Here is a 19,706-nt window from a genome sequence, read left to right on the forward strand (position 1 = left end):
GCCCTGTCCACCATCAGTCATTTCTTTCTGTCTTAAGTAGAAATAGTTCTACCCGTGTAGCTTTTGGGTTGGTTTCATAGCATAGCAAGCATTCTCCACCATGACCAGACTCTGCTTCATTCAGGATACATAGTTTCTTTAGAAAACTGGGGTGGACCAGTGTGACCAATGAAAAAGAACCATCTGGCTTCATTTGGATGCGCGCCCATGTCCTGCGCTGTTAATACACATCTGTATGGATTCGTCGGTTAAACCGGGCACTCCCAGCATAACTAGCATTGGCTTTCGGTTTCCCGGAAGCAAACGGCTTATCCTCAGCTTAAGAGATTGATGTGTCTAGTTCTCTTTCCCACTCTCTAAAGTTGTAAATACCGTTTCTTCATTTCTCCCGTACTGATTTAAGGCAGCTGTTTTGATAAGGTGCTGAAAAGCCTCCACATTTTCCTGCAGTTCTGTATTTGAGCCTGCCTCAAATTGACATGTGGTTTTCCTGATAGTCCTTAGGCACCTCGTATATTCTTTTGGCCAACACCATCCGATTTAACCTCTGATATCTGTTCCATAGCAGGAGCATTTATAATACTGCAAAGGAGAAAAGCTGTTCTCTCACTTCCAGCAGTTAAATCCCCATTTGGTTTTAGATGGCTCTCAAATTTGTCGTGTCTTCTATCCGATTATACTTTGAAGGTCATTAACCCAGAAAGGAGGCAGACAGATGCCAGGCCTGGATTATGAAAGAACTGCTGTTCAGTACTGGGAAGTATCTGTACTTCCCACCGGGGATCCTGCAGTTGTTTTCCTCCTCTCTTCCTCCTCCTCTTCCTTCTTTTCCTTCTCCTGCCCTCCCCGTCCTCCCCCTCCTCCTCCATGCTTTTTTTTTTTATTCAGACTAGGCCACAGCTCAGCTTGTAGAGTGCTGGGGAGTCTGTATAAAGCCCTGGATTTGATGCTTGGCACCTTATAAACCAGGGGTGCTGATGCATGCCTGTATCCTAGCACTCAGGAACTGGAGGCAGGAGGATTAGAGGTTCAAGATACTGAGTTGGAGACCAGCCTGGGATACTGGAAGAGTCTGTTTCAGAACAAAGCAAACATACATTGAGTAAAATTAAGATAAGCAATACATTTAAAAAATATTCCTTAACTGCAGTTTCATGTTTGTATGTGCACAGTGCTCATAAAGGTCAGAAGGCTGCGAGCCATCATGTGGGTGCTGGAATCGAACCCAGGTCCCCTACAAAAGCGGAAGAGGTAAGCATACTGAGCTACGGAGCCATCTCTTCCGCTCTAGCATAAGCTATGTTTTTAATGCAAGGCTTGTAAAGCCATGCGTTTCAATCTGTCTGTTCAAGAATGAATAGGGGATGAAGCTAGAGGCATCACAGAGCAGACACGTTTGTGCCTTTCCACCATGCGTGCTTCCAGAGTTCCTCATCAGTAAGACAGCTCCACCAGGCAGTGGTGGCGTACGCCTTTAATCCCAGCACTTGGGAGGCAGAGGCAGGTGGATTTCTGAGTTCGAGGCCAGCCTGGTCTACATAGTGAGTTCCAGAACAGCCAGGGCTACACAGAGAACCCCTGTCTCAGAAAACAAAACAAAATAAAAACAAACAAAAGTAAGACAGCTCCTACACACCTGGGAGGTCAAGCCAGCCTTGGTGTGGAAGTGCCTAATGCTACCTAGCTCCCTGGATTCCCTGGGTACTCAAGACAGTCTTGGTTACTGCCAGGGATCCTAGTCCCTGAAGAAATCATCGTTTTCTTGGAGGGGAATGAGTTTCCAGATCTTAGTAATAATCTTAACTAATAACCATAAGTTCATTCTAGACTCTTGTTTTTGAATGCTTGTTAAAGAGTAATTAAGTCCATTCATTTAAAAATTGTTTTTTGATTACATTTATACTGTGTGTGTGTGTGTGTGTGAACGTGTGCACATGAGCCTTGGTACATGTAGAGGGGTCAGAACAGCATATGGATTGAGCTCAGGTTTCTCCCTCCATGTGGGTCCAGGGGATCAAACTCAGGTTGCTGGATTTGGAGGCAAACTGTTCCCCGCCCCAACTTACACATTCTTTAGCTCCTGAACAATGGCAAGGGTGGGCACTGATTATATAGGCTGCCTGCTTTCCACTAGTTTCTTCATGTTTCTATGTAAAATGTCATGAAGAGTTGGAGTCGTTAATCACCTGAGGACCAGAAAAAGTCGGGGCTGATCTCCAGCTCCAAGACTGTGTACCTGGTTTTTCTTGAGAAAGAGCTCAAAAATCAGCAGATGTGAGATGACAAGTGGGGCCTTAGATTTCATCTGTTTTGATTTTGTTGTGAGTTCCAGGACAGCCAGGGCTATACAGAGATGGAACATAATGCCGTCTTCTAATGATGTATTACTTCGTACTTGATGTATATTAACCACTACCTAGTTGGCAGAACCCAGGCCCAAACCAGCATGGCTGGCTTTGTTGGAGGTGATCCCTATGCAACAGTGGCATCATCCGCCCCTGTGGCTTCTCAGGGTCGCCCAGTGCTCTGGCTAGTTTTATGTCATCTTGATATAAGATAGAGTCATCTGACAGGAGGGAACTTCAACTGAGAAAATGCTTCCATAATATCCAGCTGTAGGACTTTCTTTCTTTCTTTCTTTCTTTCTTTCTTTCTTTCTTTCTTTCTTTCTTTCTTTCTTTCTCTCTCTCTCTCTTTCTATCTATCTATCACTTTCTTTTCTTTCTCTTTCTCTTTTTTCTTTCTCTTTTGTTTTTTCTTAAAGATTTATTTATTTATTTTATGTATATGACATACTGTCACTCTCTTCAGACCCACCAGAAGAAGGCATAGGATCCTGTTACAGATGGTTGTGAGTCAATGTGTAGTTGCTGGGAATTGAACTCAGATCCTTTGGAAGAGCAGCCAATGCTCTTAATTAGTGCCAGGGCTCCAGCCCAGGACATTTTCTTAGTTAGTGATGGTGTGGAAGGGTGGAGCTCTCCCCCATGGCCTCTGCATCAGTTCCTGCCTCTAGGTTCCCGTCCTTTGAGTTTCTGTCCTGACTTTGTTCAGTGATGACCAATGATAACAGAAGTATAAGCCAAATACATGCTTTTCTCCCCAAGGTGCTTTGGTCATGGTGTTTCATCGCAGCAATAGAAACACTAAGGCACCCATTTAACTAATTCGATATGAAGTTGATCTATGTGATTTTAATTTTGTCAACTTAATGTTTTATTGTCAACCTGACACAACTAAGAACCACCTTGAGAAGAAAGAACTGCAATTAAAGAATTGCCCAGACCACACTGACCTATGGCTGTGAGGAATTGTCTTGATTAGTGATAAATGTGGGAGAGTCCAGTCCACTGTGGGCAGTACTATCCCTAGGTGGGCCTGCGTTGTAAAAGAAAGCTCGTTGATCAAGCCAGGGAGAGCAAGCCAGTAGGGAGCATTCCTCTGTGATGTCTGCATCAGTTCCTACTGGAGTTCCTGCCCTGGCTTCCTTCAGTGATGGATTGTGAACCGGAAGTGTAAGCTAAACAAATCCCTTCCTGCCCAAGTGCTTTTGTTCAGAATGTTCTATCACAGTAACAGAAAGAAGGCAGAGCAAGCCATCTCTAAATCTGGCATGTCTCTCTCTTCCCAGTTCCCTACTCCCTGAAGGAAGGAGGCAGGGTCAGAGGCCATGCACAGCTGCCTCAGGCTTCAGCTCATCGCTATGGCTGAATCCATTTTCTCTCAGACCCTAAAAGAAATCCAAACAAAACAAGATCTCCCCCAGCCTGGTCATAACAACACGTCTCTCAAGACACAGACAGGCTTTGTGCACACATTCTGTTCTTGAAGTCTCTGAAACCTTCTCTCCAGTGAAGGGATCACTACACCCAGCTGCAGGTGATCATCTTCTTTAAACCCAAATATTGTCTCTAGGCACAGTGCTGCAGGCCTTTGTTCCCAACACTCAGGAGACAGAGACAGGAGGATCTCTATGAGTTTGAGGCCAGTCTGGTCTACAAAGTATTCTCTGGGACTGCCAGAACTGTAGAGAGAATGCCCCCCAAATGTGGGGTCCTCTCTATCCACCATAAAAGTGCAGTACTTGGTCTTGGCTGCTTCAGAAAGGGGAGCAATCGTGGCAGAGGAGGACAGGAAAACACCTGCGCTTTAGGGACACCCTGCCGCAAAGATTCTTGGGACTGAAGACACCCCCCACCCCCACCCCACCCCCGGGAATGGAGTGAGCTATTTTCATAAACTGGAACAAATGACATAAGGAACAGGAGCTGGGATTGGAGGATGGACAGAGGTACCTTTGATGCCATCAGGCATGTTCCGGTGGTGTCACAGTGTCACTACATTCAAAGGTGCTCCTTTCTCGTCTGCTACAACATGCTCAGTGCCCTTGGGAGAACACAGTCTCCTCTTCATCCACAGACCTCCCTTGCCCTGTACACCTTTCCCAACACACACAATCTTAAGTTATTCACAGTTGCCATGCCCCGTGTCCACCAAGCAGTCCCGTGAGTATGGAAAAACCCAGAGATGCACAAATAAAACCACGTGTTCCTCAGGGGGCAGACATCTCTGGTGATAGACAAGTCAGTAGGAAGACAATATGCAGATTTCAAAAATAATGTCTGACATATACTTTCCCCTGAATTCTGTTAACATTCAAAGCTTATAATGTATATGACATTATCAGTCTTGGCCAGGTCAAACGTTTGTGACAACTTACAAACTGCTTTAAAAATTTGTTTTGAAAAATAACATGTCTCACATATTAAAACTATCTTGGAATTAGAAAACCTATAAGTTGGATGAGACATTGTGGCACCACCTGTGACACTGGCCCTTTTGTCTGTGAGAGTGTTGTCTGAAGCCAGAGTTGGTGTGATCTAATGGATGTCCGGGAAAGCCATCTTAGAATACAGATCTGCACCTTGACACATAGAACTATTGAATTCATCATTTTATTCAGGTTAACATTTCTTCAGCAGGAGTTCACGGGGGAGGGAGGTGATCGAAGGAATGGATATCTGACCGAGCCTCATCCCTGCAAACCCTGCTTTATCCCCAGACAGGATACTAAGCAGGAGTTCCTGATGGAAACAGGCTGAAGACCTCCAGCGCATGCCTCCTAGTCTGGGAGAAGAACCTGGTGTTGGATTTGAGAAATGCTTACTGAGAGCCAGGCACGATGATGCATTTCTACAATCCAGAGGCAGAGGCAGGGGGATCGCTAGTTCACAACCAGCCTGGGCTACATAGAAGGCTACATGGTGAGATTTAAAAAAAAAAGCAAAAGCAAACAAAAGCTTCATAGAGAAGCTAAGAGGGATGTTCTCAGAAGGTAAGTTGTACTGTGGACACTCAACACCAGTCCCAGAGGTCAGCCAGTTTCCTGTTCAAGTGTGACCTTGTAGGAGAGTACGACTCATTTTTGGAGCAAGGCAGGCATACTGTTCACTTTCGGGGGTGGGGGGTGGGGGGGCAGGGCGGGGATGAAGCCCAAAGCCACAATGTCTGATGTCCTGCCTCTCCTTGGGATAGCATGAGATGGACCAGTCACCTCCCTTGTTCTCATCAGCCAGGCTGTGTGGGACAGGGAAAGCTCCTGCCCTTGGAATGGACAGGAAAATGTTTTTAAATGTTTTAATAAATATCTCTTTGAGTTTTTGAAACTGGTCGGCTGTTTCCCATTTGGAGCAAGCAGAAAGACCCTCATGAAGACTTTGATGTGTTTTCAGGTCTCTGTAACTTAGAGGATTTTACTCTCCATAAGACTATCTTCTTTATCTACCTAAAATTAGTTTTAAGTTATATCTGAGAACCATAAAAACGTTAGAACAATAGAAAAAGGCCGTAACTTTACACAAGTTACAAGAACCTAGTTTGGGAGGTCAGCTGTAGGAAGGCGTGGGGGTCAACAGGAAGACCCACCCGGATTGCCGCGGAGCAGACACCACATCAAATTGCTTTAAATAGATATAACTTTGAGTCTGTGCACCAGACGACACCAACTCAAGTTGATGAAACTCTACTGTCCTCAGCCCTTGTCTCCAGTGAGGAGACAGCTGGTGCAGCCTACAGGGGACAATCCGCCCCGCATCCTGGGCTATCTCCAGATGCTCCGTGTGTTCTGTCTGCTTCTGCAGCGGCTTCATGCACTGCCCCTGCTGCTATTACTGCTGCTGTTTCCAAGGAGATGTCTCCAGTGGCCCCATCACTGGTACCCTGAGCCCTTCATCACATTCGTGTATCCTCGATGGGGATGTTGTCCTGTGAACGGGAAAGAAAGACAGCGTTCAGTGCAGTTCCTTGAGAGTGAGATACGGAAAAAAATCCTGAAGTGGGAGTGAGCCGGCAGGCAGTATGCCTGATGTATTTATTCACACACCTTTAATCATCTCCAGACCCATGGGGATTAGGCGGTTCTATTAACTATGTTACAGGCGAAACAATTAAGACACAGAGACAGAAATGACTTTCCAGGGTTCCCCAACTAGCAAGGGACCCGAGCTTGAGACTCCTGCTACTAATAAGCATCCTCTTTGAAGCCTAGCTTTGCTCTCCCACCGCCTCTTCTCTTTCCACTCAGTGTCATCCTTCTTGAGTTACTATTCAAGATTTTTGGCAACAGAGAGAGGTCAAAGGAAAGACTGTCTTTTGTGATGCAGAGGCAGAGACCTGGCTGTGCATGCCCGAGGTCTGGGTTTGGTCCCCAGCACTGCAGACAAGAAGTAGTAGTCTGTATACGTAGACTGAAGTCACAACCAAGAGCTGGTGGTCCAATGTTCATCAAGAAAAGAAAAAAGGCACTGTTGGGTCCTCCTGTCCTTGGGAACTTATTTGCACCACTTTTTTGTTTAGCTGGTAAGTAAACACATTTACAAATGTGCCAGTGGTTTGTGATGTGGTCCATCCTAGTAACCTAGACAAGTACTTGAGTTTGGTACACAGGAGTACACACTCATCCCAGTATCCAAGAGGCAGGAGGATTTCCTTGAGTTCAAGGCCTCTTAGACTAACAGTGAGCTCTATAACAGCATGAGCTATAGGCTAAGACTCTGCCTCCAGAAACTAATTAGTTAATTAAAAACCGTTCATTCTCTCTACACATAATTTTAAAGACCTACCATAGCCCAGATTCTACAGTAAGTTTTGGGAATGTACTAGAGAAATAGTACAAGAGACAAAAACAAACAAACAAACAAACAAACAAACAGGAGAGGAGTTGGAGAGATGGTTTGGTGGTTAAGATCACTTGCTGCTCTTATAGAAGACCTAGGTTTGGTTTCCAGCACCTGCATGGTGGCCCACGACCATCCCTAAATAGTTCTAGAGGCTTCAACGCCCTCTTTGCCCTCTGTAGGCACTAGGCATGCACGTAGTGCACATATACATATGCAGGCAAAACACGCATGCACATAAAATGAAATAACTAAATCTAAACAAATGACAAAAATCCCAGGAGAATGACGCAGTGGAATTATGGGAGAGAAACGGTGGAGTGGGAGCAGATTCCTTTGCTCAAGTGGTCATGAGACCGGCTTTAGTGACGACATCATCTTCACCTGAGACCTGAAGGATGGACTGGCAGTGGCCACAGGAGAATCAGAAAGAAAAGCGGTCTCCCTGGAGGGGCCTGCCAAGGCAGAGCTCTGAGTGGGAATGAACCTGGTGTGCTGTAGAGAGCAGACAGCAGATGGCCAGAGCCCAGCTCCGGGGAGACCAGGGAAGGCAGAGTGTGTCCATGTGTCCGTTCCCCCACCAAGGTTGATCTTATTTGGAAGACAGAGCGCGACAGATGTAGTGCAGGATTTCAAGAAGAGATCGCATGGGCTTTAAGGCTCATCCTGCACCTGAAGACTGGTAGCTTATAAGAGAGAAGAGGAGGAAATCTGAGATGCACAGATACAGCAGAGGTCACTCAGAGATAGTGACAAAGGTTAGAGGAGGCATCCTCAAGCCACAGAGGACGGGTTCTCTTTCAGGCCTCTGGAAGGCTCAGGTTACCAACATCTTTACTTTAGAGTTGAGATTCTGACATTCAGAACTGTGAGAAAGTACATTTCCTCTTTTTCTTTCTTTCTGTCTATCTGTCTATCTTCCTTTCTTTTTTGTGCATATTTACATATTTATTTGTAGGCAGAATCTTCATCTAGCCCAGGCTAGCCTTGAATTTACACTGACCTTGCATTTCACATTGAGGGCTGGGATGATAGGCAGGAACAGCACACCCGGTTCTTTCTTTCTTTCTTTCTTTTTTTATTTTGGTTTTTCAAGACAGGGCTTCTCTGTGTAACCCTGGCTGTCCTGGAACTCACTGGAGACCAGGCTGTCCTGGAACTCAGAAATCTGCCTGCCTCTCCCAAGTGCTGGGATTAAAGGCGTGCGCTACCATTGCCCGGCCCATTTCTATTGTTTTAATCCACTAAGCCTGTGGTGCAATGTCTCATTGGTGCAACCCAATGAAAGAGGTGAGGGTTTGCCAAGAATAGATCCAGCCAGCCAACTAACTCCCCATCCATCTACCCAGCCTTTGGTTACTATGCAAAGAATGAACCCTGTCGAGGATGGTAGGAAGGCAGACAAGAGACTACCGTGGTAGGACACACATGGTGACTGAGTGAGTGACCGACCCACACAGGAAAGGGAATATAAAGATGACAGGGCTAAGGACATTGTCAGGAACAGTCTGGGTTGTCCTTGGGGAACTTCCAAGGGATTCCCCTAAGGCAGACAGGTGAAATCAAGGGAAATTCTGGGATCTCGTTGGAACAGACAGGCCAGGGGTAAGGCCCAGTAAATGTGGCTGGACAGAAGGTCAGGGACTATGCTGCCTCCTTACACAGATGCAACATGGGATGTTACCTGTGACTGAGTGGATATCACACAGACCCTCAACAGTGGCACCCTGGTCCCCTTCAGTTCACAGTGCCAACGGCAGTCACTGAGATGTTGTCAAGCCTGGCTCACTGCATGTGGACCCAGAAGCGGACCCAGTCAGCTAGAAGCAGGCCAGAACACACTTCCCCTTCCTGCTGTCAGAGACAGGCAGTCTCTCCTTAGTCAGCATTGGGTAGGGGCAGGCGGGGGAGGGGCCTGGTGACTTTGCTCCTGCATACAGAGCTGATAGGGGCAGCTCTGGTCCGGACACCACGTGAATCATCAGGGCCACCTACCATGGAGACTGTGTTCTCATTCTGGATCTCGGCGGTGCTCCCTCCTGCAGCATCAGCATCGTTGGCCCCTGAGCTGCGGCTTGGCTCCAGAGGCGCCTCCTCCCTCTGCTCTGCGATAGTGGTGCCTTCTGCTGTTCCCGAAGTAGTTTGGGGAGCCTTCTCCCTGACAGCTTCCTCCTCGGGTACATTTGCATCTGGGCTTTTCTGTCCGAGCCTGCCCTCTTCATCAGCTGCCCTCTCCTCAGAGGCCATCCCTTCAGCGGCCTTCCCAGGGTCTGTAGGTTCTCCGGGCGCTGTCTCTTCCTGTGGGCTTCCACACCCATTCTCAGCCTCTCGGCTGCAGGTTCGCGATGGCTCCTGGACCTCTGGATGGCCCTGACTAGCTGGGTCTGGATTCTGTCCAGCCTTCTCTCCAGCAGTCGCCTCCTCTGGGGTCCCGAACAGCTCCTCTGGCTTCTCCGCACTGTTGCACCTGTTCCTCCTCCGTGGGTTGTCTGCAGACGGCGAGGTTCCCTCCACCCCGTCCACCATGGCCTCCTGGTTGGGTTGGGGAGACCCGGGGTCCTTGCTCTTGCTAGGAAACACATCATCTCCATTTTCCTCCCTGGCACCGTTTTCCTGAGATGGTTCCACAGCCCTGTAATCTCTAAGATCCCCACAGTCCGACTGGGACCTTCGGAATCTCCGCGAGGGAGGGCGTCTTTTTATTGAGCCTCTAGTTCGCACCTGGAAGAAGATATGAAGGAATATTATTTTAAAAATTAAAAAGGCCAAGAGGAGGACTGTGTTCTGAAAAAAAAAAAGCTACAGGCAGATTTAGCTTCCTAGAGGGGTGTAAAGTTCTTTGCTGTTCATGATAGTTCAGAATCTAGAGCAGTTCTCAACTTGTGGGTGGGACACAACCTGCACAGGGATTGCATATCAGATATCCTGCATATCAGATATCCTGCATATCTATCAGATACCCTGCATATCTATCAGATATCCTGCATATCAGATATCCTGCATATCTATCAGATACCCTGCATATCTATCAGATATCCTGCATATCAGATATTTACACTTTGATTGCTAACAGTCACAGATCTACAGTTATGAAGTAGCAACAAAATAATTTTATGGTTGGGGTCACCACACCGGTGAGGAACTGTGTTGGAGGGTGGCAGCCTTAGGAAGTTCGAGAACTTCACTGGAGGTTTGTAAACCTACGTGGTGAGCTGCAGATCTTTGTCTCGGGAAGATGGAAATGCTTTCATTCCGTTAATAATGCGCGGAGACGGTTCAGTAAGCAAAGCGCTTGCTGAGAAAGAGTGAGCGTCTGGGTTTGGGTCCTCAATACCCATGTGGAAAACAAGGAAGGCGACCTTCGGGAGAGCGCCTCCCCGCAGTTGGCATTTTGAGACAGCAGATCCCTGCAGCTGGCAGGCTGGCAGTCTAGCCAATGGTGATCTTCAGGTTCTATGGGAAATAGCTCCCAAACACTGTAGGTGATGTCTTCTCCCGACAGTCAAAGTTTGAACGCACAGTGTAAAGTTTCCTGGGCACACCACAGTACAAGGGAGCAGTGCCTTACCTTATTGTAAGAGGGCAGGTGAGCTCCTTCAGGAGGCTGGTCAAAGCTCACAGGCACCTCCTCTGCCTCTCCCAGCTGCGATCGGATACCAGGGCTGCTGGGTGTGGAAGGGGGACTGTGAAATGGAGATACCATGGCCTTGAGTCCAGGACTTTTGGGTGAAGCCCCAGGCAGGAGAGCTGCCGGGTCAAAGGCTAAGCTGGCCTGTCAAGAAAGGGGAGACGATGAGGCCTTCTGCTCTGTTAGCTCACTGGCTTCACAGTGGTCGGTCGAGGGAAGCTCTGTGCGCACCTCCCCAACCAGTTACCCGCCATTACTTACACAATAGCTTCCTGAAGCAAGGCCTACCCATACCCACTACCTCACGGTAGCTCACGGTCGGTTACCTTCACGGATGCTCAGGCCATGATGAAGTGGATTCAGTCTAGACACTCCCAACAAGAGTGGAACAGCCCTGACCTGGCATAGTGGTGTACGCCTTTAATCTCAGCACTTAGAAGGCAGGGGCAGGGGGATCTCCATGAGTTGAGGTCAGTCTGGGAGGTCTAGGCCAGTTGGGGCTACATAATGAGACCCTAACAGATGATGATGATGATGATGATGATGATGACAGAGAAGGAAGAGGAAGAAGGGGCGGAGGAGGAGGAAGAGGAGGAGGAGGAGTGGAAGAGATCCAATGACAAGTCACAGTGGTCCAACAAATAATTGTTGGCAGGACCTTCAACTCCCAGGTCCCTTTTCTGTTTGTGTGTTTGTTTCCTGGGACAGGGTTTCTCTGTGTAGCCATGTCTATCCTAGAACTTGATTTGTAGACCAGGCTGACCCTCCAACTCACAGAGATCTGCCTGCCTCTGCCTTCTGAGTGCCGGGTGGTGGAGCCCAGCCCCTCTCAGGCTCCTGCAGGATTCGGCACCCACGTCACCCTCCCGTTAGCCAGTAGCATTTGCTGCTCATCAGTAACCGCTGTGTGCAGCTATCGCCTCTGCCGCGACTCTACAAGGTCGGTGTTGGTCTCCTGACACATTGGGAAGGTGGCTTAGATCGCCTGAGGCTCACAGCAGGTCCCTCCAGCCTCCAGGGAGAGTTCTGCCTTTGGAAACAGCTCAGTGGTGGACACAGCTGTCTTCAGGGTGTCTGCCCCCCCCCCCCCCAGTCACCACAATACAGGTGAAACCAGATGAACATGGATATAATGGGAGAGCAAAGACCAAAGGGAGAGTTACTTAAAGGTAGCTAAAGCCTAAGAAACCTACAGATTTGGGGGGGGGGGCGCAGGGGAACAGGTGGGAGGCCTCAAATCAACCTTACAGGGTAGAGCAGGAAGAAGGTTAGGGAGGGATTTTGTATGAACAGCCCAGACAGAACCTCACGGAACCCAGGTTGGTCCTCAACTCACTAATGAGCCGGGAATGACCTTGAACTTCTGAGCCTCCTTTGTCTACCTTTAGAGTGCTGGGATTGCAGGCGTGTTCCACCATGCTGATTTTTGAGGTGCTAGGAACAGAACTTTGAACTGGACTGGGCTGTCTGCACAGGGAGCAAGCACTCTGGCCCTGGCGCTACGTCACCAGGCTGCAGAGTTTTAGCGCCATCTAGGGGCACACATCTTCCTCCTGCTCTCGTAGCTCCAAATCTGCACAGTTGAATCTTCCTGATCTAACTGGGCAGGCCAGAAGTAGGACCTCCCAGAGAGGGGACCAGGCAAGAGAGGCAGATGGAGCAACAGAAAGTCCCCCACACTCAACTCCAAATACAGGATCTTTCTCTTAATAGCTGCCGTATGATCTTTAACAAAGCTAAATACCCTTTCGGAGTCGCAGGTCCTCTATTTGTCCCAACTTTTAGCCTGACCTCCACAGTCTTCTACAGCTGATTTCTGGTTACTCGCATGCATTGCTTGGCTAATACCCCGCACTCACAATGTCTCCCCAAGTACTCCCCTCAGGCCATATTGACGACCTGGAGAATGAATACCCGAAGTTTGTTAGCACTACCAGATCACAAGGCATTGTGTGTGTGTGTGTGTGTGTGTGTGTGTGTGTGTTCAGGAAAGTAGTCTTTATTTAGTGTGGTCTTAAGAACAAATGCACAAAACACACAGGACTGGATTGTGGGAAGAATTCAATATAGAAAACGCACAAGCTGAGAAACAGCACAGTTAAGCCCAGGCTATGTTTTTTGTTTTTTGTTTTTGTTTTTAAGTAGCGTATGGTGACAGGAAGGAAGGGGCAGCACTGTACACTTCATGGGAATGTGTATGAGGCAGGGAACATCCTGCACTTACCTGAAGCTTCTCAATCAGAGGTGAGCTCTTCACCTTGATTTTAGGTGGTTGGCTGGCGTTGGATGGTGATTTCTACAGGACAAACAGACCAAAACAACCAAGTGAGCCAGAGGCAGAGGGAGGGTAGGTTTTGGTGCCCTACCACTTACCTCAGGCCTGGATGAGACAGGCTTCCTGTTCACACCCCCTCACCTCACCACAAGCAAGACCATCAAGTTTGAGCTGAGAAGTCAGGGCAGACATTCATAGCACAGGAAACCTCCCATCCCAGGAAGAATGACTTCATTGTCATGAGGAGGAAAAACTACGTCTGTGGGGATCAAGGCCTTCTGCAAGGCGAGTCAACAATTGGAGGGAATTTCACAGACCAAAACGGACATTCACTCTCTTGTCACAAACAAAACAATAAATCACAGGCTGGGGATGAAATTAGACAGAGGTATTATTAAAACCCATGCATTGGATTAATATTTTGGAAAATTCCACCAACAGTGTGATTCATATGCCAGAATTTCCCCCAAACACAGAATATTCATTTAAACAGGCAGATGCACATGTTTAGTGTCTACCAGTCCCACTACGTATTGTTAGTTACATGAGGATGAAGGTGATTTAGTCTCTTCCCACAGCTAACAGTCAGAGGCTGCTATCCCTGCTTTGTATACTCTGCTAATTACTTTTGTGACTAGCGTACACCACGAATCATTCCTGCTCCCAAATCACAGATATATAAAAAGCTTGGCTCCTGGTTTTATTCTAAATTCCCGCTACTATGCAAGAATGACAACAGCCAAGCGATGATGAAGAAATGGAAGATGCCTTTCATGTTGATAGGCAAGGCCAAGTACGGGAAGAAGTTCTCCAATAGTTTGGGTCCCTCCACCCCCACCCCACCCCCATCTCCACATATCAGAGTACAGGAACCTTAAGAAGAGAAGTACTGATGATCCCTGGGTAATGTTCTGAGACATCTGGTTATATTATGGTTGTAGAAGAAGAGAGACCGACTTGACTGCTTCTCCGTGGCCTTCTCAGCTGCCAGTGTTGAGAGAGGGCTTGCTGCAGTGGGCAGGAGGTGACTGGGACTCAGAGACCTGCCTCCTTCTGATTCCAACTTCGGTGGCCAGATTGGCACCTGCCCTATCAAGATGTGGTGGCTACGGGGTGGCTACGGCAAAGGGTGCTGAGGGCTTCCCTTCAGGCTCTACAGTGCCTCTGCCACTGTGAATCTCCATCATCAGACACGTTACTGAGGCAGCCAGTCATAGAGTCTTTTGATTCTCCGGGAGGTTCTTAGTTTCTGGGCTTCGCTAAGGAATTAGGTTTTAGAAGTTACAGCTTCATCAACTACAGCAAATTTTTTGCTACCAAAGTTCATTTTAGGCAATATTATAAACTCTTCAAATTGCCTTTGAAGACAGTGGAAATCCAACAAACAGTACCTCTTAAGTGCAGTGCTAGATGTCGGACTGCTGACCCCTTACTGCAAAGCACAATGAAGCCTGTACAACTGCAAATGCAGTTCACAGCATGGACAGAAGATGGCAGCATTTAGTTTAGAATTTAATCACAGGCGCCAAGCCAGTGGTGGGGCTAAGACAGTCAGCAGAGATAAACTGGCTGCATGTATATGTGTATTGCTATAGCATCCCAATAATGTATTATGACATCTATAAGTTGTTGACCTAATAGTTTCAGATGGAGTGGTGTTCATGTCCTGCCAACACCCTGTCGTCTGGTTCTCCCAGGAAAGGTAACTTGTCACTTTGCCTGTAGTTAGTAGGTGAAATTCTGGGGGCTGACCCCACATCCAGAATGTCTAGGAGTCCCAGCCGTCCTACCCATCCCCGTGTGTGAGGGACAGGAAATCGGTGCTCCTGTAGGCTGCATGCACTACAGAGGCTTGTAAGACCCCATTCAGCCCCACCAGGTGAGCTGTGCCCCCTCTCTCTGACAGAGGTCTCATTGTGACATCCTGGCTTGGACCTTGCTATATTGACCAGTCTGGTCTTGAATTAGCAATCCTCTGATGTGTTGGGGTCACTGTTGTATTCCCAATTCTGTACCCTATTCTGTAAATTTCAAGTGAAAAAGAAAGTCACTGACCCTGGGGACAACATTGTCGTCGTGAACATGCAGTGTCTTGTTCTAGACAGGATTTTCAATCTAAAGACATTTTACCCCCTGGCCATTACTTGTATTTATCTTTCTAGGAAACTTTATCTAAGTTTGTATTCTCATAAAGTCCTTGAAGTGAAGCTGTATAATCCAGTCACTACAAACCCGACCCCACGTCATCTGTTTTTATTCCCATGGGTAAAGCTTCTGCATCCAGTCCTGCCCCCCCCCATGATGTTGTTGTCCTCCTTGTACAAATAAGGAATCAGTGTGGGGCCATGAATCCTCTTGGGGCAAGCCTAGGTTATCAGGGGACAGCTCAGATGGCCACAGCCACAGCCTTGTACCACAGCAGAGGCGCCAAGCTCAGCAGGGAAGAGCTACAAGGAGAAGTTGACCCTCCGTAAAGAGAAGTTGCTGGCTGGAGCCTTGGCAGGAAAGCCACAGCTTCGTGATGACAGCACTTGAGGGGACCCAACAGAAACACAGAGTTTCTTAAACTCAGCTCTTGGGATTTCTCACCTCACAAGACTACCCTTGGTCAGTGGAGGGGAAGTTATTCCCAGAGCAGGTGGACCCAGGATTCTGCACCTACTTGACTGAGGGTAGCTATGAGTTCTCAGCCCTTTACATGTTTCAGAAGTTATTTTAACTGAGAAAAAAAAAACCCTTTGCCTGCATGTAATTCTGTACACCATGGCCATTTTGGTGCCCATAGAGTTTAAAGAAAGATATCAGATTCCCTGGCACTGGAGTAACAGATAATTGTGAACCATCATGAGGGTATTGGGAATTGAACCCAGGTCCTCTGAAACAGCAGCCAGTGCTCTTAACCACGGAGACATATTCCAAGCACCAAGTTCATTGTTCTTTAGTTACACTTACCTATTATTTATTTGTTTATTTAGTGTGTGTGTGTGTGTGTATGTGTGTTGCACATGTGTCACTGCATGTGTGTAGGGGTCAGAGAACAGCTTTTAAGAGAGAGTCCTTTCCTTTTATCAGGTGGTTACTAAGGACGGAATTCAGGTCATCGGAATTGGTGGTCTTCACCTGGCGAGCCATCTTGCTGGCCCAGGTTCTCTGTTTTTTGATGCACTTCTGCTCGTGAGCCCTGGGCCGACAAAAGGGCTTGATAACCATTCATCTACATCAACCATTTCACGTTGTAGAGGCCAAAAATGTCCTAAGTTCACAGGAGTACTCGGGGTCCTTTATCAGGATGCTGGTCCCCGGAAAGAAGGGAAGGGGAAAAGAGGGGGTGAGGTAGGACTTGGGAGCTGAGTTGTTTGGCTTGCTCGCTCTATTTTGGGCTTGGCCTCTCAGGCCTGAAGACAACATGCAAATTGGTTTCTGGCAGGAACATGACCGTGACCACAGCGAAGGTTCACGGGCTGCCGGGTTGGGGCCTGCAGCAGCGACTCTAACTGCTACAATTAGATTAAATAAGACCGGGCAGCGTGAAGGCTTCGACTCTATTACTGGCTATGATCTATAACATCGGGGCCTTCATTATGTCGGCAGCACCGACTATTTATATCCAAGAGGCAGGAGGCCTCCTGTGTGCTCTGGCTTGCTTCCAGTGACCCAGAACAATGGCCGGCCTTTTCAAAGGCTGTGGAGAGGCCATGAACTTCAGTACTGTAGATCTGCCTCTGAGGGCATAGCTTCTCTCCCCAAGGTCCCTTCTACACCTCTTCTACCACCCTTAGACTTGGGGACTGAAGAATGGCTCTGGTCCTTGACTGGTCCCTTAAGGAGGTTCAGGGGAAAGCTAGCCCCCACAGTAAAAGATGCTGGGAGCATTAAGAGAGACTCATTCTTGTTCCTGAGGTGAAGCGACCCTTGTGGAAGCATCAAGGCCTAAAATTATGCTCGCAGCTTTTTCCTGTCAGGAGGATGAAACCCCCACGCAGGTGGCAGGCAGCCAGGGCAGCACTTACCTCCTCACCGTTCTGGCCCAGCTCTACCTTGGGGGGGAACAGGGGGAGGGAGCAGGGTGGTTTCCTTCTGGTTGGCTTACTGGCTGGTGTCTAGAGGGAGAGTGACAGACGACACAGAGAGAAAAAGAGAGGCGGTGAATCAGGTAATAGGGAGGAAGAGGAAGGCTCAGAAACCGGTGTTAGGAATGGTTAGGGATGTCTCGAGGAGGAAGGATTGGCAGTGGACCTGACTGTCGAAGGGACTGTCTGCCCGCTGCGCGTTGGCAACCCGACCCGTGATTCCCTGTCCCGTTTTATTCAGCAATACTGTCTTCTTGTTCTTCAGCCCCCACCCCTACTCCAATCCAAGAGAACCTTGCACGATGACAGTCACATTTTGCCTTTCTGGCTGAGAGGCAGGACTAGACCCTTAGATCAATGTCATCTCCTTTGTCCTTTAGAACACTCCTCTCCAGAGATCCTGGGTCATTTTTAAAACACAAGTGCAAAGTCACCTAAAAGAACAAGGCAGCCAGGCTGCCTGGGGTCCATGGGATGGGCAACCCCTCCCCCACCTCGGGAACTCTCTCCCCTCCTATTACTTTCTTGGCTGCTATTTGACAGAGCGTCTCCTGCCGCCTGGGCTGAGCCTTGAAGTCCTCATAGAACTGAGGGTGACCTTGAGCTCTCTCTCTCTCTCTCTCTCTCTCTCTCTCTGTTTTGTTTGTTATGTTTGTTTTGTTTTGTTTTTTGAGACAAGGTTCTCTGTGTAGCCCTGGCTATCCTGAAACTCATTCTGTAGACCAGGCCTCCAATCAGATATCCTCCTGCCTCTGCCTCCTAAGTGCTGGGATTAAAGCTGTGCCCCACCCGTACCTGGCTGACCTTGAACTCTTGGTTCTTCTTCCTCCAGCACTGGTGCACGCCTGCTTCCCTCAGCCCACTTCTAATGCAAGCCACCCACTACACGAGACAATCCAGCACAACTGTCCAAGAGCATAACACATTTTAAAAAAAAATTTTTTTTTCTTCTTCAGCAGGATTCTCCTTGGCCTGGGTGCCCTTTCCCCCACATTTCTGGTTTCTTTATGGAAAGTGCCTTCTTTCCAAATTCTCAGTTCCGGATCTGATGCAGGTGGGATCTTGCCTACATCCTGCTTCCTAGGCTAGAGGCAGGAGCTGGGCGTGAGGGGACTTCTTTACTGTGAACCAATCCAGGCTGGGCAGAGGGAAACACTGCCTGTCTGTGTGAGTGGAAGATCAAGAAGAAAGGGAATCTGCACTGTCTGTCAGTCAGTCACTCCTCCTCACCACAGTGGGAGCCTCACTCCAGGAGGGAGGATTGTCCTCGCTCCAGCCCCCGGAGTGGCAAATTCTCCACATTCAGAGGGACCCTCTCTGGCTCCTCTTCCTAATTTGGTCATTGCCAAGGCTCCTCCAGTCCTCTTTCTCCTCAGGGACTGAGAGACGTCTCCTTCCTCCAGTCCCCCACCCCCACCCCTGAAGAGCATGCTCCAAGCACCCAGACTCACCTCCCTGGCCACCGCTGCTTGCTCCCGAAACCGCCCGGCCAGCTGGGCCACCGAAGGCTGTGCTGAGCTGTCAACATTGGAGTTGGTCTCTGAGGCTCTTTCCTGGCAAACAAAGGAGACATAAACGGTAATCAGCAAGGTCACGTGGGGTGCCATGAAAGGCACCTGTTTTGTGGTTCCATCAGGAATTCTATGACGAGATATTCTTAACAGTATTTTGCAACTAGCTCCCATATTCAATATTAAAAGCAGCTACTACTACTTCTACTACTACACCAGACACACAAATTATCCAGTCACCCACATTTAGTGAGTAGCTACTATGTACTGGGGTTCTGGGTGTACCCTGGAGACAAATAAAACATGGAGATCCTAGACTGGAGCCGAGGATTGGAGGCAGTCAGGGCAAGGTCTCTCACTCTGCAAAGACCCCCCCCCCCCCAGACATGGGATGTATCAACAGTAGCTTGCAAACCCCTTCCCCTGGAAAATGGGGCGCATGGGGATACAAATGCAGTCGGAGCCAGGGTCTTTGTAAGAAATGGAAAGAGACGTTGCTCTTTCTAGAATTTTCCCATCCAAATGTGTGTGATTTTTGTTTTCCCTGCTTAACTGACTGCCTGGGGCGATAGTAACCATTTGCTACATTAGTGACTGACTGAGAGACCGCAGCGGACGGGATGAGGAGCGGGCTGCTGGGACTCTGTCAGAGACTCCTCCACCTCATTGCTTCAGCGGTCTGAGCCTCGGCGGGGTGATGCCAGTGTCTCTCCTTAGGCTGATCTGACTTTGGTGACTGACTATATTAGAGTGACAGGGCAGGGACAAGGAGCAGAGCTGCTGTCACGACGTTTGGCTGTGGCCCAGCCTCCAGTTCTGGTCAATAAACTTATTGATGCTTTCAGGCCAAGGTGCTTGAAGGACTCGTAGTCTATCCCATGGGTGGCTTGTCACCATGACACATAAGGTATCAGGGTCTCTCTCTGTCTCTGTCTCTGTCTCTGTCTCTCTCTCTCTGATATAGGATCTTGTTCTGTAAAGTAAGCTGACCTTGAACTTATGACCCTCCTACCTTTTCTTCCACAAGTGTTAGGATATTAGCTGTGT

General features: G+C 48.3%; 1 protein-coding gene across 3 annotated transcripts in view; it reads right to left on the reverse strand.

The window, feature by feature from the left end:
* Positions 1–4,939: 4,939 nt before the first annotated feature.
* Rcsd1 (RCSD domain containing 1) overlaps positions 4,940–19,706 on the reverse strand; it is a 61,632-nt gene continuing 46,865 nt past the window's right edge. For 2 of the 3 annotated variants that reach the window (XM_052201072.1, XM_052201073.1), the window contains exons 2-7: positions 18,600–18,701; positions 17,089–17,178; positions 13,028–13,099; positions 10,744–10,947; positions 9,171–9,896; positions 4,940–6,264 (exon numbers count right to left, since the gene is read on the reverse strand). In XM_052201072.1, the coding sequence (XP_052057032.1) occupies positions 6,232–6,264; positions 9,171–9,896; positions 10,744–10,947; positions 13,028–13,099; positions 17,089–17,178; positions 18,600–18,701 (1,227 nt within the window). In that variant the 3' untranslated portion in view covers positions 4,940–6,231. The remainder of the gene's footprint in view (positions 6,265–9,170; positions 9,897–10,743; positions 10,948–13,027; positions 13,100–17,088; positions 17,179–18,599; positions 18,702–19,706) is intronic. The other variant, XM_052201074.1, reaches the window with a different exon arrangement.

The sequence above is a fragment of the Apodemus sylvaticus genome, chromosome 12, assembly GCF_947179515.1.
Source record: "Apodemus sylvaticus chromosome 12, mApoSyl1.1, whole genome shotgun sequence".
Lineage (NCBI taxonomy): Eukaryota > Metazoa > Chordata > Mammalia > Rodentia > Muridae > Apodemus > Apodemus sylvaticus.